The sequence below is a fragment of the Indicator indicator genome, chromosome 1 (genome assembly GCF_027791375.1).
Source record: "Indicator indicator isolate 239-I01 chromosome 1, UM_Iind_1.1, whole genome shotgun sequence".
NCBI lineage: Eukaryota > Metazoa > Chordata > Aves > Piciformes > Indicatoridae > Indicator > Indicator indicator.
Window position 1 is genome coordinate 33,776,030 of NC_072010.1, and position 25,729 is coordinate 33,801,758.

The window sequence follows — 25,729 nt, forward strand, 5'->3', positions numbered from 1 at the left end:
ATGCAGCTCTGCTTTTTAGACGAATTAGAAAAAGAAGAAAAAAAAATCAGAATGACCTGATAGAATAACTTCTGAGGATCTCTCTTAGGAAAGTGTTTGGGGAAAGTATTTAAAAAGCACTCAATCTGACCTATGCTTACTGTACAAAACCAAAGCAAGACTCAGGAACCATGCTGCTACTAGTAACTAACATAACTATATGAAGCACAAGAACTTGCAAACAGACAGACACGTTTTTCAGATGGTCCTCTCTCAAAAATTTTCTCTCCACTTAAAAAGAGCCTGGTCATTGTAATAAGATGTACCAAATGTTGCCAAAATGGCCTTTGATTAAATTCAGACTTTCAAGGTTATCATAAAAAGAACAGTACAACGTAAAGAGTTAACACAGCACTAATTATAAAAATCCACAGCTGCATTCTATTTGTATTGTTTGCCCACTGTTTAAACTGAATTTGTGCACATTTATTTACTTGTTTATCATGAAAGCCTAATTCTGCAAGTTTATGAGTGTAAAAATTAGTTTTAAGCAGCTGTAACTCATAATAATAAACCATTTCACCATGATATATGTGAGTGGAATTAAGTTAGGCAACAGAAAAATATGCATGAATTAGAACTTTATGAATGTGCAAAGATGCTTGGGCTGTGGCCACTGCTATGCCAGTTTCATCCCTATCTCTCAAATAATCAATCTTCAGTTTTAATAGAATGCCTGATGGTTTGTGTTCTTGCTCCAAATTTCATTGAGATGCTCATTTTCTCAACCATTTGCATTTGTTGCCTATATCACATTTTGAATGTAGTTTTTAGATGACAAAAGTCCTAGTGTCACATTTTGAATGTAGTTTTTAGATGACAAAAGTCCTAGTGTCACATTTTGAATGTAGTTTTTAGATGACAAAAGTCCTAGTGTCACATTTTGAATGTAGTTTTTAGATGACAAAAGTCCTAGTGTACTTATCCATCACCCATTGCAGACACCCCCACTGATACTTGTGTTCAGAACTTCAAAAGATAGAGTACAGTTACAAAGTAACAAGAGTATCTGAATTACACATACAAAATGGAATAAAAGCACTGAGGCAAGTGTGCATAAAAGCCCAGATTCAGGAAAGTGACTAAACATTTATAATGGTTTTGAACCTTAACAGTAACTGATGTCAAAGCTAGTCAAAAAGTCACACAACACTCAAGGCTCATAGGTTATCCTACAATCCCTTCACCCACCAGAATTCATCCTGACATTCTGGTATCTCTTAGATTTCAATTAGAAAGTCACAGTAGACATTGGTGATAGAATTAGAGCAATGAGGAGACAACACAACACTAAATTCCCTTGCAGAAAGGCACTGCTAAAGATTTCCAAGGTCATTACCCTAAGTGAGGTCCTCCATTCATTAAATCGAACACCTGAGCTGGATTTAGCGACTGTTTGAATCGACGAAGAAACTTTACTCCCTGATTGTCTCCACTCTTTGAGTTAACAAAAACTAAAAGAGGACTGGCACAGGATGGCGGGCATGTGGCTTTCCAGAAACCTGTGAACATAGTCAGAAAGAATGAAATAAATAAGGCTTTCTAATATGAACAACATAAAAGGAAATCATGGGACAGAGGAAGAAAGGGATGAGGAACGTAAGGAGTACATTTTATAATGCACAATGAAAATGCTAAACTCAGTACTAGTCCTGCAAGGAAAACAATTGCTCAAAATCGAGGCTCTGGCCAGCCTGATCTAATGTAAGGTGTCCCTGCCCATGGCAGGAGGGTTGGAACTAGATGATCCTTGTGGTCCCTTCCAACCCTGACTGATTCTATGATTCTACGATTTACCAGTTCATTTTATTCTCTCCAGTATTTTCAGTGCCTAGATTTAGTAAAATCCTGAAGACAATAACTTTAATTCCACAGTGAAAAAGTTTCTTAACCTTTTAGACTACTTCTCAATAATTAAATATATATTCTGTTACAAGGGTTTGGGTTTTAATATGATTTTTTGTTAATCTTACTCAGCTGAATTAGATCATCCACCTCTGTATGACTACCCACAGATTTCAGGTTACTGTACTCAGTTGCTCCCAGATGAGAATTTGCATGATAACTTCTTTGTCAGACTGAAGTTATACTATTAATTATAATAGAATCACTGAACACCAGTGTGATTCAAAGCTTAAAGTCATCGCAGGTCTTAACTAATTAAAGCAGGCTTTCTATAAGGCCCTTAGTAAGTAACACCAACAGACACTTGTCCATTGTCACTAGCATGATCAGTTTATAGAAGTAGTGGTTTCTCAGCAACACTTCAGAATCAGAAATCACAGGTATATGTTTTGACATGTCTTTCAGGCAATATTAAAATTATGATGCTGGTTTCAATGACTGAAAAAATTACTAAAGCTACAAATAAACAAATGGCATTGAAGGATGCTAAATTGATTCTACATTATCATAACATCTAATTTTAAATAAGGTTTGATTAATTTATTTAAATGCCAAGAAAAATAGTTTCACATATGGAATAAGCTTCCTAACATGAATAATAAATAGCAACATGGTGCTCTGGTCTAAGTCACCACATGGCAGTGAATACACACAGCACAAGCAATCACTAACTTCATACAATAAATTCATTAGAATTGCATTGAAGCTGTTCGCCATTGACACAAACAATGAAATTAAAGCAGTTCGATTTCATGATACTCATTAAACCCACTCCCTGCCTGTAAGTGCAGTCTTCCACTGTTCACACATCTTCGTACAGAGCGACCAAAGAGCACCTCTGAGTTTTGAACATTTGCTGAGTTTTTATCTGTGTTGCAGGATTCTTAGACTGCTTATATTTAAAAGACATTTAGAGACATTATGGAAGCACTTCCTCAATTTAGCCCCATAAAATAGCTGTTGGAACTGAGCCATTCAGCTAACTTACCTCTGTATAAAGCAGAGTTGCCCAAAATCTAAACACTCACACAACGAGTTGCATGAGGTTTCACAGGGCCAAGTGCTGAGTCCTGCACTTGAGTCACACCAACCCCATGCAACGCTACAGTCCTGGTTCAGAATGGCTGGAAAGCTGCCTGGCAAAAAAGGACCTGTGGCTGAACACAAGCCAGCAGTTTGCTCAGGTGTCCAAGGAGACCAACAGCATCCTGGCCTCTATCAAAAATAGAGTGGCCAGCAGGCATAGGGAAGTGATCATGTCCCCATACTCAGCATTAGTGAGGCCGCGCCTCAAATACTGTGTTCAGTTTTCAGCCACTCACTACAAGAAAGACATTTAGTTGCCTGAGCACATCCAGAGAAGGGCAACAAAGCTGGTGATGGGCCTGGAGAATGTGTCTTGTGAAGACCAGCTGCAGGACCTGGGACTGCTTAGTCTGGAGAAAAGGAGGCTGAGGGGAGACCTTAGCACTCTCTACCTAAAGGGAGGCTGTAGTGAGGTGGGTTTTGGTCTCTTCTCCCTCATAATAAGTGATAAAACAAGAAGAAATGGCCTCAAATTGCACCGAGGGAGCATTAGATTGGATATTAGAAAAAATTTCTTTACTGAAAGAGCGGGCAGGCATCAGAATAGGCTGCCCAGGGAGGTGGTGAAGTCACTGTCCCTGAAGGTGTTTAAAAAACATGTAGACATGGCACTTCAGGCCGTGGTGGTGTTAGGCTAACAGTTGGACTTGATGACCTTAAAAATCCTTTCCAACTGAAACAATCCTATGATTCTATACTGAGTGATGCATGCTAGGCAAGCACCAGCCTACTTCATCTGAGGACAGTAGTCATTTACTTCAAAAGTTTCCAAGGATGAAAAATAAAACAAAAGAAGATTTCTAGTGAGGGAACTTTCAAAACCAGGTTTTAATTCATGTGGGTTGAAAAAATCCTCTAAAAAACTATGTAGAAAATTCTACTTCTCTCTATATTTCACCTGCTGCAGGATTTTTGCTCTGTTTAGTTATACTGGTATCACTGGGCACTACAGGTCCAGAGCTACCAGTGAAAACACTACCACGCTACGTACCATCAGAGTCTATACTGTTTAGTGCTGTTGGAGGTATGATGGATACCTTACATTGGCCAAGTGGACATTTACGAGGATACTGATCTTTACAGGCAGTGTGAACCTACAAAAGAAAGAAAATATTATCTCCCTACAGTGGTATTTTTTGATGAAAGTGTGACTGATACAGTACTTACAACAAAAACAGACTAACATGTAACATTTATGTGTAGAGGGAAGTGGTGCAATACTGGAAAACAGACATATGAGTGTTCAACAACAAAGGCTTGTTATTGATTCCACAAAACATCACTTTCAAGTATTTCATCTTCAGCTACCCCTGTAGCAAATGTGATTTGCCCTTTCAAGGGATTTGCTTACCTCCATCCATGAGCAAGGGAAGACCATGTTTCCCAGCTGCCAGCATCTGTGCTGAGGGCAGCTGGCACATTGTGGTCATGTAATGCAATAGCTCTGTACATGCCTGGTCCACCTGGCTGATGTGGAAGATGTATCTGAATTCAAGCCAGCACAGCTACTGAGTCAGACCAGGCTTCCTAAGGTGGGTCCTACACATAATGCATTGTAGAGATCTCATGCACAGCTACTGGAAAAACAGGCAAATGCAGAGGGTGCTGCTAAATTTCAAATCTCTGGAGATGTCAATCATTTCCCACTGGCTACACACAGATCATTGGACATCTATATGCCAAAAGCTTCCACAATAAAAAACTGCTGACTTTTCACTTCTATACTCTACCATGTGAAACCTGTCTCTCCAGACAAGTTAAAAAAAATTAAGAGAAAATTGCATTTTTGGGAAACAGCAATGGCATGGTATAGAATTTCAATCAGCAACCTACAGAGTCTACTGAAGAAGAGAACTTTGAGATTTTCTAGCAATAAAAACATTACTATAGTAATATTAATAATGTTGCTAAAATATTATTATAGTAGTATCTAAAATAAGAGAGACAAGATGATAACACAGAATTATCAGACATACAGAACAAGCGTCTGAGTCTTCTGTTATCAGTTAGGAGAAGGCAGATGAAACAAATTGGATGACCACATCTATTAAAAAACACTGCATCTGTGGGCATATTATAAATTAACCAAAGCAAGTAGGACAGTCATGATGAACATCAGAGAGACCTGAGCTTGCACAGGCTGTCTGCTCCGACTTCACCTGAAAGCATGGTTATGAAACGACAAAAGAAAGAGTGGGGAGCAATAAAGCTGGTAAAATCCTAGATGCTTGGACGAGGTTCATTGCACCTACCATAGCTTTACACCAAAGGCACTTCCAATCTTGCAGGCGTAAAACACTGCCACAAGTCTTGTCGCAGACTGCGCATTTGGCACTGACGGGCAGATTACCCTCTAGCCACTGGTGGGGCATAGCTATCTGTGAAGAAGCAGTCATACCAGAAATTAGAGGCTTTTGTCTCTCCAGCACAGGTGGATTTATACTGTTTCCCATGGCTTTACCTTTTCATCAAAGAAGCAGATATGCCTGACCAGGATAAGCGATGCTGATGCTTGCAAGGCAACAGCTATGAATGTGGACTATGGCAGAGTTTTATATGCTAGCCAGAAGATGCTAGAGAAGGGAGACACATCTCATTCAACTATTGATGGCAGCAACTAGCCACAAAACAATAGGACAGTTAAATCTAGAGACTCCATACAACAAATAAGAACCTATTCATTCAATGCTGACTACATGACACATGCCAATTAAAATAACTAAAATTCAGCAAAATATGCAGGGCAGCAGAATACCGCTGCGGCTTTACAGAAACCCTCATCATGGCTCTTAAGTTACAGTTCTATAAAGTAGTCTCTAAATGCAGTGCAAAGCTTTACTCAGTACTGTCTTTATTCCATTAATACCATGGGCAACTCAAGACACTCATAGGTGAGCAATTTCTTACTAACATTTAAGGAAGAACTTTCATGTCAGCAGCACATAACTCACTGTGTTTGTAAAAATAACACATCTAATACAATACACCTCTGAAAAGCCTTTGTCATTTCTTCTGCTAATTTTAAAATTCCTGCTTTCATCAGTAAAAAAACCTCCCACACATCAGTGAACTCCAAACAGGTCTTCTGGACAATAGCTATCAGTAAGGAGGACACAAAATAGGTTGCCAAAAGAACACAGTAACAGTATAAAATATCACTTTTGCTTAAGAGCAGCACGAACTTCTGGGAACAATTCTCCAGCTTCACAGTTTCTCCGCTTGGGGCCTTTAAAAAGCTGTAACATGGCTGCAATCTAGAGCCTACAGATACTGAACTTGTCTTGTGAGATAGGAATATAACTTTTGCTCTAAATAGCACATGAATCTTTGAAAAGTGTTCAGGAATAGAGCCACCTACCATTAACTTTTTGCCCCACAGAGAAACAGCAGGTTTGGAAAATACTGTAAATATGAATAGAACTTACACCATCTTCATCTTCAATGATATCTTTTCCAATTGAAGCTAACGTAGTCCATTTGCAGTTATTCGTTGCTCGGACAGCACATCTTTTATGTGCTTTAAACTTACACACTGTAAGGCAGACAAACATGTATACTGTGTTATTTGCTGTATTTCAATCATACATACCTTGAAAAAAATTAAACACAGATATTCCATAAAAAGCCAAGTACATGTCACGTAGTGTTGAACACATGACAACCCAACTGAAAAACTAAAAACAGTTCATAATCGCTCCAGCTTTAACTCTCTAAACTGGGTTTAACATTTTAGCTGTAGCCTGCATTAAGTATGTCCTCAAATCCATACAAGTCCTCATTTTTCCCAGATGCAATACAAAGGTACAAATATATTTTAAGGTACACATATATTTTAAACAGTGTTTTTCCTGCAGGGACACAATTCAGTTACATGGTTTTAATTTGCAAGAGGTGATACCTCAGAAAAGTATTTTGCTTCAGGAACTCTGTATCCTTGCTTAAAAGTTCCCTTTTGGGCACTACCCCATGCCTGTTTTTTCAGAACTGAGAAAGTGAAGGGTTAGGTGATGATACATTTATTCAGCATACTGGTGGATACAGTATTTTCAAAGAATTAAGTTAAGTGAGGAAGAGCTAGATTTGTCACTGGGTTCTTTACTAAAAATCTACTCATTGGAATACTCAACACAAGTCTATAGTACAGGCAGACATTTTGACAATCTAATAAAACTATTTGTATTTTCTTCAGCTCTATTAATGTGACTAGTTAATGATGCAATATTAGATCAAAAAGACTGACACACCCAACTGTGCAACTGTGGGTATTTCTGTTACTGGAAGTGCATGACATCATTCTATTTAGAGTGCATTATATAAATTATTTTGGCAAAGGCCATTAAAGGTTTATGAGAACTAGCCAGCAGACCAGAAGTAGTAGTCTCTTTTCAAACAAATATTTGACAGGAAACTTGTCTACCATTAAAAAACATTAAGCCGTGGTACAAAAGGTCTTATGAATCACAAATTTCTCATTTTAATTCCACTGATCCATTGCCAGATCAATTTAAAAATTGAACCAAGACTATGTAAGCAACATCTGAGTTTGAGAGCAATCTTCACTGTTCGAGAAGATGCACGAAAGTATGTGCTTAGCTCAGAGAGAAAGAAACAGAAAAAGGAGTCTTGTTGCTTTTACAATAACACTCCCTATGCAATTTCAAAAGGCAGCATTCATAAACCCAAATATCCCATATTTCTCAACTACTAGGGTATACTTGCATTTTCACAGTATCACAGTATATCAGAGGTTGGAAGGGATCTCAAGAGATCATCAGGTCCAACCCCCCTGCCAGAGCAGGATTACTTAGGGTAGTCCACACAGGAATGCATCCAGGTGGGTTTGGAAAGTCTCCAGAGAAGGAGACTCCACAACCCCCCCAGGAAGCCTGTTCCAGTGCTCTGTCACCCTCTCTGTAAAGAAGTTTCTCCTCACGTTGAGCTGAAATCTTCTATGTTCTACTTTGAACCCATTGTTCCTTGTCTTATCACTGTGAACCACCAAAAAGAGCCTGGCCCCCTCCACTTGACACCCACCCCTCAGATATTTATAGACATTGATCAGATTCCCTCTCAGTCTTCTCTTCTCAAGACTTAACAGTCCCAGGGCTCTCAGTCTCACTTCATAGGGGAGATGCTCAAAGTCCCCTGATCATCCTCATGGCTCTAATTGTTGGATTCTCTCCAGCAGGTCTCTGTCTCTCTTGAACTTGGGAGCCTAAAACTGGACACAGTATTCCAGGTGTGGTCTCACCAGGGCAGAGCAGAGAGGGAAAAGAACTTCCCTCGACCTGCTGGACACACCCTTCCTGGTGCATCCCAGGATCCCATTGGCTCTCTTGGCCACAAGAGCACATTGTTGTTTCATGTTCAAAACAGCTCAGCATCACAGTGCGTGACTGACAACCTAAGCTGGTTCCAAGTGTCTAAAGAATTCAGCCCTCACAAAAGTATGAAAATAAAGGCTGCTTTTTCAAGTGATGGACCTTGAGTAGATATGGAGAAGATACACCACTGAATTCTGCTTCCTAATCATAAACGATATGCATGTCTTTGTTACACCAACCAAAATACAACAAATCAAGGATAAGGGGCAACAGAAAATTCCAAATCATGAAGGCATAACAAAGTGAGTGAATTTTCAAATTTTATTGAGCTATGACTCAAATAGATCTCAGGACTCTGCTCACTCAACAAGGCAAAGACAAATTCAAATCCAGGATCTAAAGAGCTGCAGAAAGCCAAACCATGGATGGCCAAGTGACAGCCAATGTTTGCTTTGTGAGTATTGTATGTAACTCAACAAATTTCAGACCACGCTTTCTGTAGGTCACCCCCTGGCAACCCCAATATCATCAAACTATACTTTTTGTTATTGTGAGCATTAAACATTACCACAACATCAACTTCAGACATGGAGGTAATTTTCAAACAAAGCACACAGCAGTACAGAATATATAGAAAGGAAATAGAGATATACAGTTAGAGAAAGGAAATTTTTTAAATCAAATCTCAACCTTAGTTACCACTACTCCCTAATTTCTTTTGTCTCAGATGACACTGCATCCTGTTCATGAGGCACTCTGACACCCAAAGTATTTTGGAAACACGCAGAGATTATGCGAGACATCAATTACCATTGCTTCACCAATGAAGTGAAATAGATGAGAAAAAGAAAAAAATTATCTAAACCAAATCCAAAATATTTGTAGACAGTCATTTTATATTTTCATTTCCTGTCTAAATGTTTCTGGTTGGAATATGAAGCTCTCTCAAAAAGCCAACCAAGAAAATCACTTAATTAGCAATCAGTTGTCACAGTGGTACCAACATCTGCTGTCAGACACAGCAATTAAATCTAGAGCTATTTTTACCTATAATGAAGAAAAGTCAACATTATTGAATATTAGCATAGATGTTTTGCAATGAAAATATTCACCTTTGTTATAGAGCATTTCTGTCTTGAAGGCCTTTTATTCTAACCACCCTTTAATTAATTCAACTAGCAGTACACTCAGTTCTTCTTCACCCCAAACTCACCACTCTGCCACCTATGTTATAAATTTTCCATTCAGTGTTCTTCAAAGAAGAACTGGCTCAGACTGTTCTCTTCAAACTCCAAAGGCTAAAGCCAAAGTTCTGAAACTGCTCTGAAAATTCCTGATCTTGTCTCTGTAGTTTAAGTTGTCAAGATGGAAGGATTTGTCTTCAGGTATTCCAAGAAATTTGCTGCTTTGTTTCCAATACTATCACACGGCAGACGGACAAGCCACAGCAAAAAAAGTCACTCACATGAAAACAGTGACCCAATTTTGCTACAATTTCAAGCATGTCTATTGTTAAAAAGGATAAAGTTCACCAGTTCCTTGGTAGTTTTCACTATTTTCACCCAAATAAGCAACTTTCTAAGTTAATTTAATATTACAGAGTGCTAATAGAATATTCATAAAGTACTACTCAGCTAAGTTACTTAACTTTGCAAGACAGCTTTCATATGCAGGTGTAAAGTCTTCATTATATGATCATACATTTTTTGAGAATAGGACCCTCATTCACTGCTTGCAATGGATGTTTATTCATAAGCATGCAGTTTTGTTGTGCTTTGGTTCATAATAATTTTCAATGGGTATTTGCCCTATTTATTAAAAGCTAATAAAATACTTCATTTTAGACATCAATATTAATTTCTTCCCACCCTTTAAAATTATTATTATTACCCTGCTACTACAGTTAAGACTTTTTTTTCCCTCCATACTGTATATCTTCAAAGTATCAAGGGCTTGATAACAGCTTCAACTGATTTTTGCATTTATAGAAAACTCAGTGTTTCTGTGACACAGATCCCAAGTTATAAACAACACAAGACTACTGATCTGATCACAAGGTCTTGGTGATCAGTGATTTCTCCAGGACTACAAAGGGGCACACTATGATGCAAAGTCACAGAACACAATGGCTTCTTTAACAATGACCATCTCTTCTCTTCCTGACCGCTTTATTCACTAGTCACTCTCCGGCCTGTGCAAAAAAAAGTGGCAAAACCCCTGGAAACTATGACTACCCAGGCAGTGCGTGTACAGTGTCCTGTGCAATGGGTAAGAACAAGTGTTTTGTGAGGAGAAAAAAAAACCCAAACCAATCATAATTATAAAAGACCAAAAGTATACAAAGTGCATTTGCAGATGCAATGTAACACTGGTATCTTCTTATTGCTTGAGTTCACAATACTAAAGCATTCTTCCAATACTGTTTGTGCAGTTCATCACAGGATAGAGCATCTTATTTAAACTGCAACCTCATTCTTATTAGGTATATTTTATAGTCAACCATTAAGATTCAGTCATGATAATGAAAAAACTACATGAAGAAATACATATTTGAGAATAGCAATAAAGGCAGTGTTCCACTGACAATGACTTGGATAAAAATATGGTATTAATAAAGAATAATTAAGGCTAGAATTTGAAAGAGTTTCTCTACATAATGACCTACAGTAGTTCTTCAGGTTTCCTTGCCTAAACATTCCATGTATCCTTCTCTTTACCTGACAACTTCTTAGGCTTGCATGTAGCAAGCTAAACTTTGAAAAAGAGGAACACTTGAGGAGCATAAAGAACCAAAACTTTATTTAATTCAACTAATTTGGAGTAATTCCCAAAGCCAAGTCAAAAAATGTAATTTCTCTGTCCTAGTAAAGACTGTAGATGAATGCCGTGGAGACTGTCAGTCCTTTAGTGCTAGCTAGAGCAACACAACACACAGACAACACTTGAAAAGTAGATTATCTTTTGAGAAGAAAAAAAGACACTAGTGGGAGGAAGAGCATTACACCTTAAAGAAGTATATGATTAAATTTGTCAAAAGTCAATTGATTTTTGAGCAGTAGAAAGATTAAAGCCTGGTTTGAAATGAAATTTTATCTTCAGTTTGATACACATATCGATTATTTGACTTCTAAAAAGATGTAAGTTCACATTACAGTTGTTTTCCTAGTAGAGGTGCTAACATACCCTCTTTTGCTACACTGGCTTCCACAACACTTACAGGAATATCTTCAGGGTTGCATGCAATTAATTTGGTCAACATTTCCTGAAGACTACCTGGAGGGAAAGTGCCCTGAAAAGAGAAGGCACCTGTCTTATATCCAAAAGAAATGGGGCTTTGTTTTGTGGTCAGGCTCCTGAAGACCAGCTGGTCTAAGAGAATAAAATACTGCAGGGCTGATCTTCTAAAGTATCATAAGCTGAAAAACATCAGCAATGGGATTTATTTATCTATTTTTTTACCTACCTTTAGCAGTCAAAAATTGCACCACAAAGAGTCTAAGCCACTTTCAAGATAACTTGGAGTGCCAGGAACTCAAACCACTGACTGGGAGGAGGAAGAGCTGCAATATCTGTTGAGAAGCCTCTCATGCTTCTCAATACAAGACCTAATAGAGTAGCTTGAGAACAATGACCACACAAACGATTGAATTTAGTATAGATATAAATGGATTTCCAGTGTAAAGCAACACTGGATGTTTCAGATGAATAGCCAGCCATGAATATTTTAACAGCTTTTTAAAAGATGTAATGAGAAAAAGTAGCACAGAACATGTCTGGGGAATCTTAAGACTCCATAATTCCAACATCATCTCCTCAAACAGTGTATATTGCTAACACAGGGTAAGTAAAGAAAAAAGACGACGACAGATGCATTAGAAGTGCACATGACAGGAGCAAGCAAATATCAATTCAATCATATAAGAACTTCAAAGAAAGTAGTAGTATCAAACCAAAAATACTTCTTAAAGAAATTAAGGATGATTACCAGGGCTTTTTATAGGGCTATAGAGTCAGAAACAAAGTATGAGTACTCCAGTAAAAGAGCCAACTGTCTAATAATTTAGATTAGAAGCATAATTAAAGTTTTTCTTTTATTTTAAAATGCATTTTGGAAAAAAAATAAAACAGATTGAAACTTGCAGCTAAGAAGTAAGGGGAGACAAATTTATGAACAGATAAAAGAATATCACAGTAGCTACATATAAACCAGTTCAGGTCACACATTAAGGAACTGTGGACCAATGAAAGCAAATCCAGATTACCTTTATAAGCCATTCATAAAAACTGCTGAAAGATCAACTGGCATCAGAAATATGGATAAATGTAGCATTAGTTTGTATTAAGAAAGGTGATATGGTCCAAATATAAAAATTAAGGAAACTTCCTTAATGTAAAACAGACACCAACACCTTGGAAATTAAAACCTCTCACAAGAAAAATAAGACACTGGAAAAACAAAACAAAACAAAAAACCCCAGAAATTATGAACTACAACCATTAACACTGATAATCTTGCAAGAAGAATTCTTGCTGAATACCTTTTTAAAAATAGCTATAATACTAATTTATAAAAAGATAAATTCTTTAGGAAAGGAAATAAGTCTTTCCTTAGCCTGAGTATATGTAACTGTATCGGTACACTGATACAACTCCTTTTTGGTTAAGCACATGATACTTCCATCTTCCAATATTAGACATTGAAAATACCATAATTGCCTTAAAACTGTCCAAATGACTTATACAAAGTGGAAAGCATACACCAGAGAAGCTGAAGTAACTATGCTACTTCTAATTTCTATGAAATGGGTTCATCCCGTTCCTTGGCAACTGCACCATTAGCTACATTAAAAGCATGGACAATTCAGGATAATGGGTTAATGTTTCCTTTGTAAGATTTCCTTAATACATATTATTGTGCTCAGACTTCAAGTATTATAATAGCATCAGTAACAGAAATGTATTCAAAATTGGGTAACTTGCATCCAAAAATATCAAGTTTTGAACAGCGTGTCTCTTTTCTGGACAGTTAGGTGTTCTGGCAATTAAGTATCTCTACATTTTATATATATCATCATGTCACACAGCTGCTTTATTCTCTGCTGATTTTTAACACAAACAGATCTGTTAGCACTTTTTCACAGAACTTGCAGCAGAAAATGAATAAGCTCTGGCAGGTTTATTATAACTATTTGTTTTTGAAATATCATTTTCTTAGCCACACCTCCTCCTTTGTACTGGATTTCATCAGTTGAATCAAAACACAAAGGTATCTACACCTCTAACCCCTTGCTGAATGAGAGGCTTTTTGTAAACCAATAAATCTATCCTCATCTGTCCTGCTTGTACTGCAGGATCAGGCAGCAGCAACAGAACAAAAGATCTGGAGAGGAAGGGGTCATAGAGCTGAATAAAGCGTTAAGAACTCTTACAGGTTTGAGGCAGAAACTACCATTATTATGTTTTTCCCTGAGTAATGCCAATTCTGCAAACCAGTAAGACTATTTTGTCTCACATTTTTAATGGGTAAATCAAATAAATCCAATCTTTTCTTGCAAACTGTCCACCTAGCACATTCCAAACTGGTCACTGCTGTAAGAATGAGACATTTCGTCGATATGAGTTAGAAAAAGGTACCTGAAGCACATAGATGGTGAGCCTGATCACCTTTGCCTAGGCAGTCCTTCTGCCCAGAAGGAAGTCACTCTAGAGAACAGATTTCTCCCTTCATGTTTTTTTTTTCTTATTCATTATTATCAGAATCATTACTCATCTTAAACTTTCAGCCATCTGTCTACACACAGCATTATAAGCAGAGAGAAAAAAGCATTCATTTTACCTTCACAAGACAAGCCATGAGAAGTGACTCCAGAGAGGCTCTCTCTACACACGTTACAGAAGGTAGGTCGGGCATGGGAGCAGGCGTACCAGTTATGCATCCCTGAGAAATGTTCCACATTAAACTGTGCGGTCTAGTAAAGGAGAAGTTAAGACAAATTTGCAAGTACAGAACACAGCTACAGTGACTGAAATTACCTATGGTTCCACATTACAGGGGATGACAATGCAATGTTCACCGAAGTATTTTCCAAAGGGTACTTAGCCTGCTCTCCCTCCAAACTTCTAACCAAAAGCATGACCATAAGCTCTTATTTCACTAGTAAACATCTTAAACTTGCCTCTGACATTAGACATGTTTTTTCACACTAAGGGGAGTGAATGCTCCAGTTCTGTGTCCTGTAGCTTGATCTGTTGAGCAGGAACAGGTTGTACCAAGAGAGAGGTTACTTGGTGAACTTACCTCATAGTGTTCCCTGGACTGAACGGACTTCAGAGAGCTTATCCAATCCTCCATTTCTTTTCTGTTCTCAGCACACAATATTAGCCTCCTAAATGGAGTGATTATCTGAAAAAGGTAAGGAATTCTGATTAATCCAGATATTCAAAATCCTGATAACTGTCATATTTAATGTACTCTTTCTTGTGAGATGTACTCGTATTTAATATACTCATCTCTTGTGAGATGGTGCAAAAGGAAGACATTTATATTAAACATTTACAAATATTTTCTTTAATGCACTATAAACAACAAAGGAGTTTGCTCTTCAATTTTAGTTTCCAAGATTCTAACCAGGCTTTGGTATACAATCTGACCATGCTTCCTTCTCAGCTCTTTGTCTATACACTGAGATTTAAACACTCAAAAAGCAGGCACTGAAACTGCTAAAGCAATCATTCCAGAAATGACTAATTGACAAAAATTGCACTTCTATTTCATAACAGTACTGTTACAACTTCAAGGTCTGTTCCAACTGCTAGAAACAAAAACATAACAAAATCAAAAGCCTGAAGTCTTAAAGAACAACTGAAGCTTTCATCATATTTCTCTATCTTGTATATTGATATTAAACATACACAAACTTAAACATACATAAATTTAAACATACATATATTAAAACCAGAAGTATCTATTGAAAGAACACATACAAATCTTTTTATAAAGATATAGATAACAAAAGCAAACAGCTGAAATCATATCCTACTAGGAGGGTTGAATGAATTCCTGGAACAAGTTGATGCTAGGGAATTTTCAGTAGTCTGGAGCTGGATTCTAGAAATTTGAAGATGCTGTATCTAGGAGGTTCAGAGTACAATCTGTTTTCCCCTCTCCCTCACCAATACAAAAATAATTAAAATAACAGGAAGGCACCAGAAACTATCATCTAACTCCCACTGAAAGTATTTTGAGCACTGCACTAAAATAGATGAAGCAGCTACTTACATAACAATAAATTTAAAACAAAATAAGTTGAAGAAATGAAAGTTATTTGTCTTGTTGTAGGAAGTCTGAAAAATAAAATAAAATCCTTTACCAGTCTCATGCATAAACCTATTGCATGGTATATACCACTCACATTTGCAAATTACTTAAGTAAAACAAAGAAAGGACCACCGAAAATGATGGCTATGAGCATTGTTTTAAATGCTCCAGGTCAGATATTTTAACATTTGCACAATATTAGTAAGCACTCATCTACAGCTGCACTTACCCAGTCTCTGCTGTAAATGATCTCTAGCCTTGATTTATCCTATCCACTTCTTCATTAAACTGAGCAGCACTTCAACGTATCTCAGAGGAAACGTAACTGAAGTGCAGCAAGCTGCAAGTCACATGGAGGGGAGGCAAAACCCCTGTGGGCTTCCTCCCCTCCCCAGCCCCCCCCTTTTTCTTTCTACTGTACTCTCTTCACATCGAATGGAATCATTCCTCTGTTTTCTATTTCCTTCAATATTGCTTCAGCTTTTTAGTAAGTTTTATTAGTAGCTCTCCACAGCTCTTCCTAAAGAACAGTTAATGCAAAGAGCAATGTTTCTCTCATTAGTTTGGAGCCAAACAGATACTTTATTACTTCAAAATGTTTTTCTAGGCCAGGTCATCAAATAAAGCCCAGAAAAGCCATTAAACCATAATATAACCCTGGCTCCAACAACAATCAGAATTCTGCTGGAATTTCCAGGTTTCAGTGGACTCAGAAATCTCATCAGGGCAAATACACCCATTAGATTATTTCCTATCATACAGCACAACATTACAACACAGATTAAGTAAAGGGACGTCCACTCAAAACTCTGCATTCATCCTTCCCCCATGCTCACTACTGATGGTACCTGTAACCAGATGTTGTGAGATGCCATTAAGCAACAAAAGCTGCATTTACTGCTTAAGACTCCCAGCAATCCTGATGGTTTCAAGTAGTATTTCTTTATATTACTCATGTCTTTAATACAACTGATCAAATAAATCCTCTCTGCATTCCCCCCACTCTCCCCTCCCCAAAATCAATGCCTCAGTTCAGTAGTTAACACATATCTAGTGCCAGTGGAGATACCCTTTCATACACAAAGCATGAGCACAAGGTAGGTAAATACGACAGAGGACCATAGCATCCAGAACAGCAGGTGAGACACCAAAGGCCATCTCTAAAGGTTCTACACACTCACATACTGGCAACCAAATCATGCCACTAATATTGGCTAATTAATGGATGTAAACATACCAGGAAGTCCTTTCTCTCAATTCTTATTAAATTCAGAACGCAGTAAAATTAATGAATAAAATTAATAAAGTTCAGAACATTTCAACAGTCTAAAAGCTAAACTTTATACTAACGAGCACAGGAACGTAAGATCAATTATTTTTAGTGCTATAAAAATGAAGTGGAAAGTCAGAAGACAGACATATTTGTAAATACAGCATCTCTAACATGATGATTAAAGTACCTATTCTCTTTGATTTACGTATTTTTAACAAACTTCAAAAAGGTATATGATACCATGAAAAAAGCATTATATGAAAAGAAATATCAACACTCGGAATTTTTCTTTATTAAAAAAATAAACTAAGCAGTCTATTCAGATTCTTATCTCAGTCTACAAAATAATGCAGAAGAGGTACTCTCATTATTTATTACATATTTCTTGTAATGTAAGAACTCAGGGAAAGAAGCAAACAACAAAGGCTTTTTTCTAAATGTAACACATTATTTAGACTTCCAGAGAAGGGCAACAAAGCTGGTGAGAGGGTCTGGAGCACAAGCCTTATGAGGAGAAGCTGAAGGAGCTGGGGTTGTTTAGCCTGGAGAAGAGGAGGCTCAGGGGAGACCCTATTGCTGTCTACAACTACCTGAAAGGTGGCTGTAGCCAGCTGGGGGTTGGTCTCTTCTCTCAGGCAACCAACAACAGAACATGAGGACAGTCTTAAGCTGTGCAGGGGGAAGTTCAGCCTTGATCTTAGAAAGAAGTTCTTCACAGAAAGAGTGATTGCCCATTGGAATGAGCTGCCCGGGAAGGTGGTGGGGTCGAGGTCCCTGGAGGTGTTTAAGAACTGGATGAGGCACTTAGTGCCATGGTCTGGTTGATTCTGTGATTCTGTGACTTGAGAAGCATTCCCAAAGCATGTTGAGGAGATCAGAAGTATTAAACCAAAAATGGTATTTCACAAATTCATCATGAATAGAGGCATCATGTAGTATAAAATACAACGTCCAAAACCTTCAGCTTAGCAAGCCTCAAAACCCTGCAGGTGAATGCTGGTAAGTTACACAAGAGGAAGAATCACTGCACATGATCTGCCACTTACAGAATCATAGAACGGTTTGGGTTGGAAGGGACCTCTGGAGGTCATCCAGTCCAACCACCTCTGCAGTAAGCAGGGGCATCCAATACTAGATCAGGTTGCCCAGAGCCCTGCCAAGCCTCACCTTGAATACCTCCAGGGATGGGGCCCCCCAAACCATGTCCCCGGGCAGCCTATTCCGGTGTTCCACTACCCTCATGGTAGTAGACTGTTCCTAACATCCTAACCTGCTCCTAACATCCAATCTTAATCTCTAGTTTGAAGCCATTGCCTCTCATCCTATTACTGTAGGCCTTTGTAAACAGTCTCTCTCCATCCTTCTTGTAGGCCCCCTTCAGGTACTGGAAGGCTGCTATTAGGTCTCTCCAGAACCTCCTCTTCTCCAGGCTGAACAACCCCAGCTCCCTCAGCCTATCATCATAGCAGAGGTGCTGCAATCCCCTGATCCTTTTCATGACCCTCCTCTGGACCCTCTCCATCAGCTTCATGTCCTCCCTATATTGAGGACTCCAGACCTGGACACACTACTCCAGGTGAGGTCTCACCAGAGCAGAGTGCAGAATCACCTCTCTGGATCTGCTGGCCACACATCTTTTGACGCAGCCCAGGATGCAGCTGACCTTCTGGGATGCAGGCACACACCAACTCCTTTCTACTACTGCTATTATATTACTTTGATTCACTATGGGTTTATGAGCTTTACACTAACTCAGTATAGCTGTTCTTGCTTCTCCTAACCTGAGAATGACTTCCTATAACTTAATTTCATTTACACAGAAGGAATACCTTCCTATGGATTCTTACAGAAAGTGATTAACTTAGTGTGATGTTTAGAGTGCATTCATTAAAGACAGTTAGACCTGCATGCAGACATAATCAAAATTAAGGTGGACTGAGTTGCCCTTAAAAACTATTTCCCAACCTTGTAAATCTGGATTTTACTAGTAATAGGATCTCACTGCATCCAGTCATATTCAAAATCCCGTATCTTTACTTTTCCCAAAGTCAGTAGAATTGTTACATATTACCTTTTTAAAAAAATAATGATCACTGCCCCAGATATTATTATTTATATATCACTCTGAATATAGAATCACAGAATCATGGAATGGCTTAGGTTGGAAGGGACCCTAGAGATCATCTACTCCAATATACATACTCAACTCTTAATAGACAAGAAATTGCATAAAACACTGACAAAGGAAGTGTCCCAGGAATCACTGGAAGATCATTAAGATAATGTCAGAATAAGAAAACTCTTACATCTTGGAGGAACTCAGGTGCTAATGCTTTGCACACTGACAAAGCAGGGGACAAATTAAGAAAGATGAAGACTGACAAAATTACTTAAAAAAATAAATAAAACAAGTAGATTTAATTTAAAAGATTAAATTACTTAACTGTTGTCAAGTATCCAAGACAAAGGCATTGCTGATTTTGGGAAAGAGAGTTATCAAAGCCAGATACTGAAGTATATTGGAAAGTAATGAAAATGAGGGAATCAAAACCACTTTTAACACAGTAGGCATCAGGAAAGAATGAATATAAGGAGTCTTAAAAGCTGCAGGCAAACATCGCAAGTACTAAAACATCATAGGGAACAAAGAATGTCTGGATGGGAAGAAAAATGGTTCATTACTGCAATAATGTTCCTGTCCTGTCAAGAAAACACGAGGCTTTTGAGTGGGGAATGAAGGAGAGGGAGGTTTCAGTCAGGTGGGGGTTGGTCTCTTCTCCCAGGCAACCAGCACAGAACAAGAGGACACAGTCTCAAGCTGAGCAGGGGGAAGTTTAGACTTGGTCTTAGTAGTTCATCACAGAAAGAGTGATTGCCCATTGGAATGGGCTGCCCAGGGAGGTGGTGGGGTCAGCATCCCTGGAGGTGTTTAAGAAAAGACTGGATGAGGCACTTAGTGTCATGGTCTGGTTAATTAGTTAGGGTTGGGTGATTGGTTGGACTTGATGATCTTGGAGGTCTCCTCCAACCTGATGGATTCTGTGATTCTGCGTGAGAACAAAAAGACCTCGTCCAGTCTGCCACCACATAGGTCTTGCCATAAACTGGGATTTTCACACATGCTGACATTAGGATAATTTGGCTTCTAAAAATATATTCATACTCATACATATGTATGTACAAATCTGGAACCTACTTTGGTGAAAATTACTGAGGCAAGTTTTGGGCCACTACTGCATTTTTTTTTTTGCACACAGCATTTATTAGAAACAAGCTTAACGTCATGAAAGGAAATAAAACTGACATTAGATGTAGTGTAAATTTGAAAGCACCTTTTGCTTTCAGAGTTAGCTTTACCAGTAACATTCTATGTGCTTTCAACCCAGTGGATCTGTAGAATAAAATCATAGAGAGTTTGACTAAAGCCTACTGCCCAATTTTTACCTTACTTTATCATATCAGCAACAAATAAGAAAATACAGTTCCCAAAGCTCAGAGGCTACACTTATGGTTTTCTTTTCCAATTCAAAGAAAAATACAGAGACTGCACTTGGTAATCAAGAAAATAATGGTCTACATCTAAGCAGCAACAGAGTAGCTCTTCTAAAGCACCCTGCTTCCTGCAACATGATATTTGTATTAAGGCACCTTCTACTGCTCTATTATCAGGCATTACACTAATAGCACTCTGTATGGACGATATTGAATTCACTTAGTAATCTAAAAACATCATTTAGAATCTGAAATGGATGGGGAAATAGTTTTCTTGTTCTTTGAACAGATACTTGAAAAATATCTTTCTGCAACTAGTGAAAGGAGTGTGATATAAAGAAAGACAGCACCTCCACTTTTCCTCTCAGGGATCACACCCCATGTCTGGGGTATGAACATAACAGATTTATTAGTTTCTAAATTCTCTCTCTGCTTCTAGACATTGGTGAGTGATTTCTGGCAAAAGCCACAATAATATGTTTTGCCTCCCTGTCCACTTCCCTGTCCTCACGCAAATGGATCCATATGAACACGACAGATGACTCCACCTCCGTCACAGTGGTGGGAGTAGACTGCCTGGAGTCATTGTTGCTCCTGTACCTACTGGAACTTGTCTGCAAAAATCACAGCGTAGCAGCTGGGCAGCCTTCTACAGTAATTTCTTAAATTCAGGCTACTAAGAAAATTACTATAGTACTGTCCCTGACAAAGGTATAAAGTTAGTGCTTTATGGTGAATTGTAGTCACTATTTGTTTTCAAGATGAGCTGAGCCTGGCAAAATCTAAATTACAAAGGGGCGGAGGATTTAAAAGCAAGGCAAGTAATAAATGGCTATTATCTTTGCCTGAATATAATATAGAATTTATAATTAGAACAAATAGCTCTGTCTGCTCCACTAAAATGTTGCTTCCCTCTTTTTGCAGGTCTTCTGCTGTTCCACTGTTGCCAAGCACAGAAGTAATGAAATAATGTGTGGTTTTGGCCCTCGCAGTAAAAGCTCTTATAAGGGGGAAGAAATGGGTTAGTCCCACATAGCATGTTCTGCACCAGTACACTAGTGGGCTTAACGCTAAAGAAGCAGGCTTAACTAAAAGGCAGGACAAAAGTGGTTACATCACAAACAGGTACAAGGTCTACCCTGACTTCATGCTGCAGCAGAATCCAGCCCAGGTAATTTAGGTTGCCTTGCCTTACACCACTTCTATGAAAAATAAGGGAGCATCTCCCAGAACACACCCAGTCACGTGAAGGACAAGAAAGTGATCAGGAGTAGTCAGCAGAGATTCACCAAGGGGAAGTTATGCTTGACCAACCTGATAATCTATGATGAGATGACTGGCTTGGTGGATAAAGAGACAAAGGTGGGTACTGTCCACCCAGCCTTCAGTAAGGCTTTCAGCACTATCCGTTAAGTTCCTCATAGAGAAGCTGATGAAGTATGGACTGGAGAAGCAGACAATGAGGTAGACTGAAAACTAGCTGAATGGCTGGGCCCAGAAATTGGTTATCAGTGGCACAGTCTAGTTAGAGGCCAGTGAGTAGTGGTGTACCCCAAAGGTCAATACTGGGTCCAATCCTGTTTAACATCTTCATTAATGATCTCAGTGGTGGGGCAGAGTGCACCCTCAGCAAAGTTTCCTGCCACAAAACTGGAAGGAGTGGCTGATATGCCAGGAGTCTGCTGTTCATAGGGACCGTGACAAACTGGATAAACAACCTAACAGGAACCTGAGCTTTAACAGGAAGTCCCAAGTCCTGCACCTGGGGAGGACAATCCAAGGCATCAGTGTATGCTGGGGACCACTGAGTTGGAAAGCAGCTTGGCAAAAAAGGACCTAAGGGTCCTGCTGGAGAATAAATTGAACATAAGTAAGCTATGTGCCCTTGCAGCAAAGAAGGCAAACAGTATCCTGGGCTGCATTAGAAGGTGTGTTGCGAGCATGCCAAGAGAGGTGATTTTGCCCTTCTACTCTGCACTAGTGAGGCCTCACCCAGACTACTGTGTTCTGGGCTCCTCAGTAGAAGACAGACACCAACATACTGCACACAGATCAGGGAAGGGCCACAAGGATCACAAAGGGACTGGAGCACCTGACATATGAGGAGAGGATGAGAGAGCTGGGACTGTTTACTCAAGAGAAGGGAAGGCTCATGGGGATCTTACTTATATATGTAAATACCTGAAAGCAGGGTGCAAAAAGGATGGAACCAGGCTCTTTCCAGTGGTGGTCAGCGACAAGCTAAGAGGCAGCAGGCACAAACTGAAACACGGGAGGCTCTGAATGCACAACAGGAAACGCTTTTTCTGTAGGGGTGACTGAGAACTGACTCAGGTTGCTCAAGGCAGTTGTGGAGCCTCCATCCTTAGAGACAGTGGAAAGCTATCCGGACATAAGTCCTGGGCAGCCTGCTCTAGGTGGTCCTGCTTCAGCCAGGGGGTTGGACTAAATGACCTTTAGAGGACCCTTCCAACCCCCAAATCACTGTAATACTGCGAAAACATAATCCAGGTAAATCAAATAATTAAGTTATATGTCCAGCCTCAAACTGTAAAACAGATGCAAAAAGCATCCAGCAAAGGTTACTTTGTTAGAAATCTACAGCTCCTCAAATTTGACTTCATCTATCCAGTGTCAACCAACCGCTAAAAGAAAATTACTACTCTTTCAGAAGTATAACTTTATAATGAGACAGTTACAAGAAGCAGGGCAGGAAAGTTTCACGAATTTGGAGGGGAGAATTTAAAAGTTTATCTTAAATCAGCATTTAAATATAACAAAACCAACAGACTATTCTTGTAAATGTAAACTGGAAATTGCTATATATAGTTTGAGGCCTGCACCTTTCTTTAAAATCCTTACATAAAGGTGTATTACATTCATTATTACTGCTGTGCCCTTAGCTCTGGCTCCACCAGCTTATTACAAAACTATCAGATGGGATTGCTTCTGTGCTTAAAGGAAAACATTTAGTTATGTATTTAACAGCATTAGATGCAAAGTTATACAAAATAAATCAGCAAGTGACTATTTTTTTTTCATCTGCAATAACAGATGTTGTTTAAACATCATCCAGCTGCTAGAAATCAAGGATCCTTATTCATAATAAGCAGGAAATTTATTCAAAGGTTACGCCAATGGTTTTGTTTATGATATTATTTGGTGTACAGGAACTGCACTGAGGGATAGTTTTTGAGGTTCCTCCAGGTATTTTAACCAGTTTTGAAGCAAAAAGTGAAAGAAATATCAGAGAATAGGTAAGTGTAAAACTGCATTAAGAATTAAACCTGGCAATCCTCAGTGCTTGATATCTAAATACCCCAATTGCTTCACCAGTGCTATGCCATAGTTTAGACAAGAAAAAAATATTTTAAACGCATTTACTTTTATGCAAACCTTATTGTGTTTAACAAGTTAAAGAAACTTTTAGAAAACTAAAGGAAGAAAAAGAGACATTTTCTGTGAGCTACTTCAGAAAAAATTCTGCTTAAGCTTGAAATCTGTGGAAAACAAGTTCCAGGCAAATGTAACTAAAAGGTACAACATAGTCCAGAACGGTCACATTTTTAGGCATACCCTTGCTTTCCCCTTCTGAAAAACATTCAGCTTTCTTGTAATAGCTTAATCTCAAGTGATTTATCTATGGATTTAAGCCTCATAGCTGAAATGCTTTATTGCTTTTTCATCATTAAACTTAAAGCTTCAGTATCTCCAGACACTCTAGGGAAAGGGAGGCAGTGCATCAAGTCAGAGATAAGGAGCTTAAAACTTGAAAGTCACACCCAAAGCTACGCAAAGAGCTCTCAGCTTCATTACAGAATTTGGTCACATTGAGAGGGTAGGGGAAAACAAGCAAGTGCTAAATGGAGGAAAAACCAAAGTGCATCACAAGTGCACACTAATTGCTTTTGTCTATTTATTTTTTTTTCCTGAGCGTATTCATTTGCTATTTCAGTTTTTGTTTTGTTTCTAAGCAGCCTGAATATAGAAGAAATTTTTGAAAACGAGTGGAAAATTGAACAAAATGGAACATAAAGCACTTCCCATGACTTTCTGTGGTTTTGGTATTGCTTGGACTGGAAGCATCAAAAAGCCTTCATCATTCAGAGGCTAATCAGCATCTGTATGAAACAGCAGTTAGCTCACAATCAGGGAAAAACTAAATCCATCAGAGTCAGCTACCTGTGCAATGCAGAGTCACACTACTGAGGCCAGCACAAGAACTTGAGCTGTTTTCAACCATACTCTATCTTCTAGAGATAACAAGAAGCCCTGAGATCTGCAGAGATACCACTCCAAGACCTCCATCATCCCTGTGCCACACTGCAAAGAGGATACGGGAAATGTCTGTCTATGCCATTCCCCAGTGTTGAAAGACTGGCATGCACTGACCCTTCCCGTAACACCCAGGACAAAATTTAATGTGCAGTGTTTCTGAGAATGGGATTGGGGTCACAGAGTAAGGTACTTTAAGTAAAGATGTCTGCCCACATGTCTGAACTCCAATCATCATCAGTATATACTGCTAGCAATGTTAACACTCAACTGGAATACAAAGGAAATTTCAAAAGGTACCCAAAATCCAGAAAACTACTGCGCATCTAAAGGAAAAATATGATGTAAATTATGCTAAGAGGAATCCTAAGGATAGCACTACACAGAGGGCACAGCAATTCACCGTATTTCTTCTGGTTTTCTTTGCACAACTGATTTTATAATACCAACATAAGCTCATTATTCATACCTGGATCATTATTATTATTAGCATTATTTGTATTAATAAAATCAGTATGCAATTAAGATACACCCATAGCAGAGGTCCATGTGGACGAAAGAGTGTACACTATTTGAAATTTGGTTTATGTAAATTCATCAAAAGACAGAAATATGTTTCCAAACGCAAATCCATTCCTTTTGTGTGGTTTATTAAAGGGAAAAGACAAACAAGAAGGTCTCCCTTCAAGGGAACAGCAGCAGAGACTGTATGTAGTAATATACTCCAAACATATTTTTCACAAAGAAAAAAAAAATTGCAGATAGCTGTGCTCTGTGGTATTTCTACAGAGCAAATCAGAAAGTTCATTCATCCAGACCAAGAACAAGTCAGGCTAAGAAAAGGTTTGCTTAGCAATAGCTGAAACCAGAGGAAACCATCCCAAGTATGGAACAAGCCTTGAGGGTGGTTGCTGACCCCACAATCCCAGGACTTTCCCTGGGATTTCAGGGAACACAGATGATTTCACCAAACTACATAAATATGAAAGACTGTGAAAGAGAAGCAGAAAGCATACT

General features: G+C 38.6%; 1 protein-coding gene across 2 annotated transcripts in view; it reads right to left on the reverse strand.

The window, feature by feature from the left end:
- The window catches only part of DGKH (diacylglycerol kinase eta), a 170,279-nt gene that overhangs the window by 39,119 nt on the left and 105,431 nt on the right, over window positions 1-25,729 (reverse strand). Inside the window, exons 5-10 of one of the 2 annotated variants that reach the window (XM_054391362.1) lie at window positions 14,653-14,757; window positions 14,191-14,323; window positions 6,456-6,562; window positions 5,283-5,408; window positions 4,022-4,124; window positions 1,379-1,541 (exon numbers count right to left, since the gene is read on the reverse strand). In XM_054391362.1, the coding sequence (XP_054247337.1) occupies window positions 1,379-1,541; window positions 4,022-4,124; window positions 5,283-5,408; window positions 6,456-6,562; window positions 14,191-14,323; window positions 14,653-14,757 (737 nt within the window). Of the gene's footprint in view, window positions 1-1,378; window positions 1,542-4,021; window positions 4,125-5,282; window positions 5,409-6,455; window positions 6,563-14,190; window positions 14,324-14,652; window positions 14,758-25,729 lie in introns of those variants that run through there. The other variant, XM_054391372.1, reaches the window with a different exon arrangement.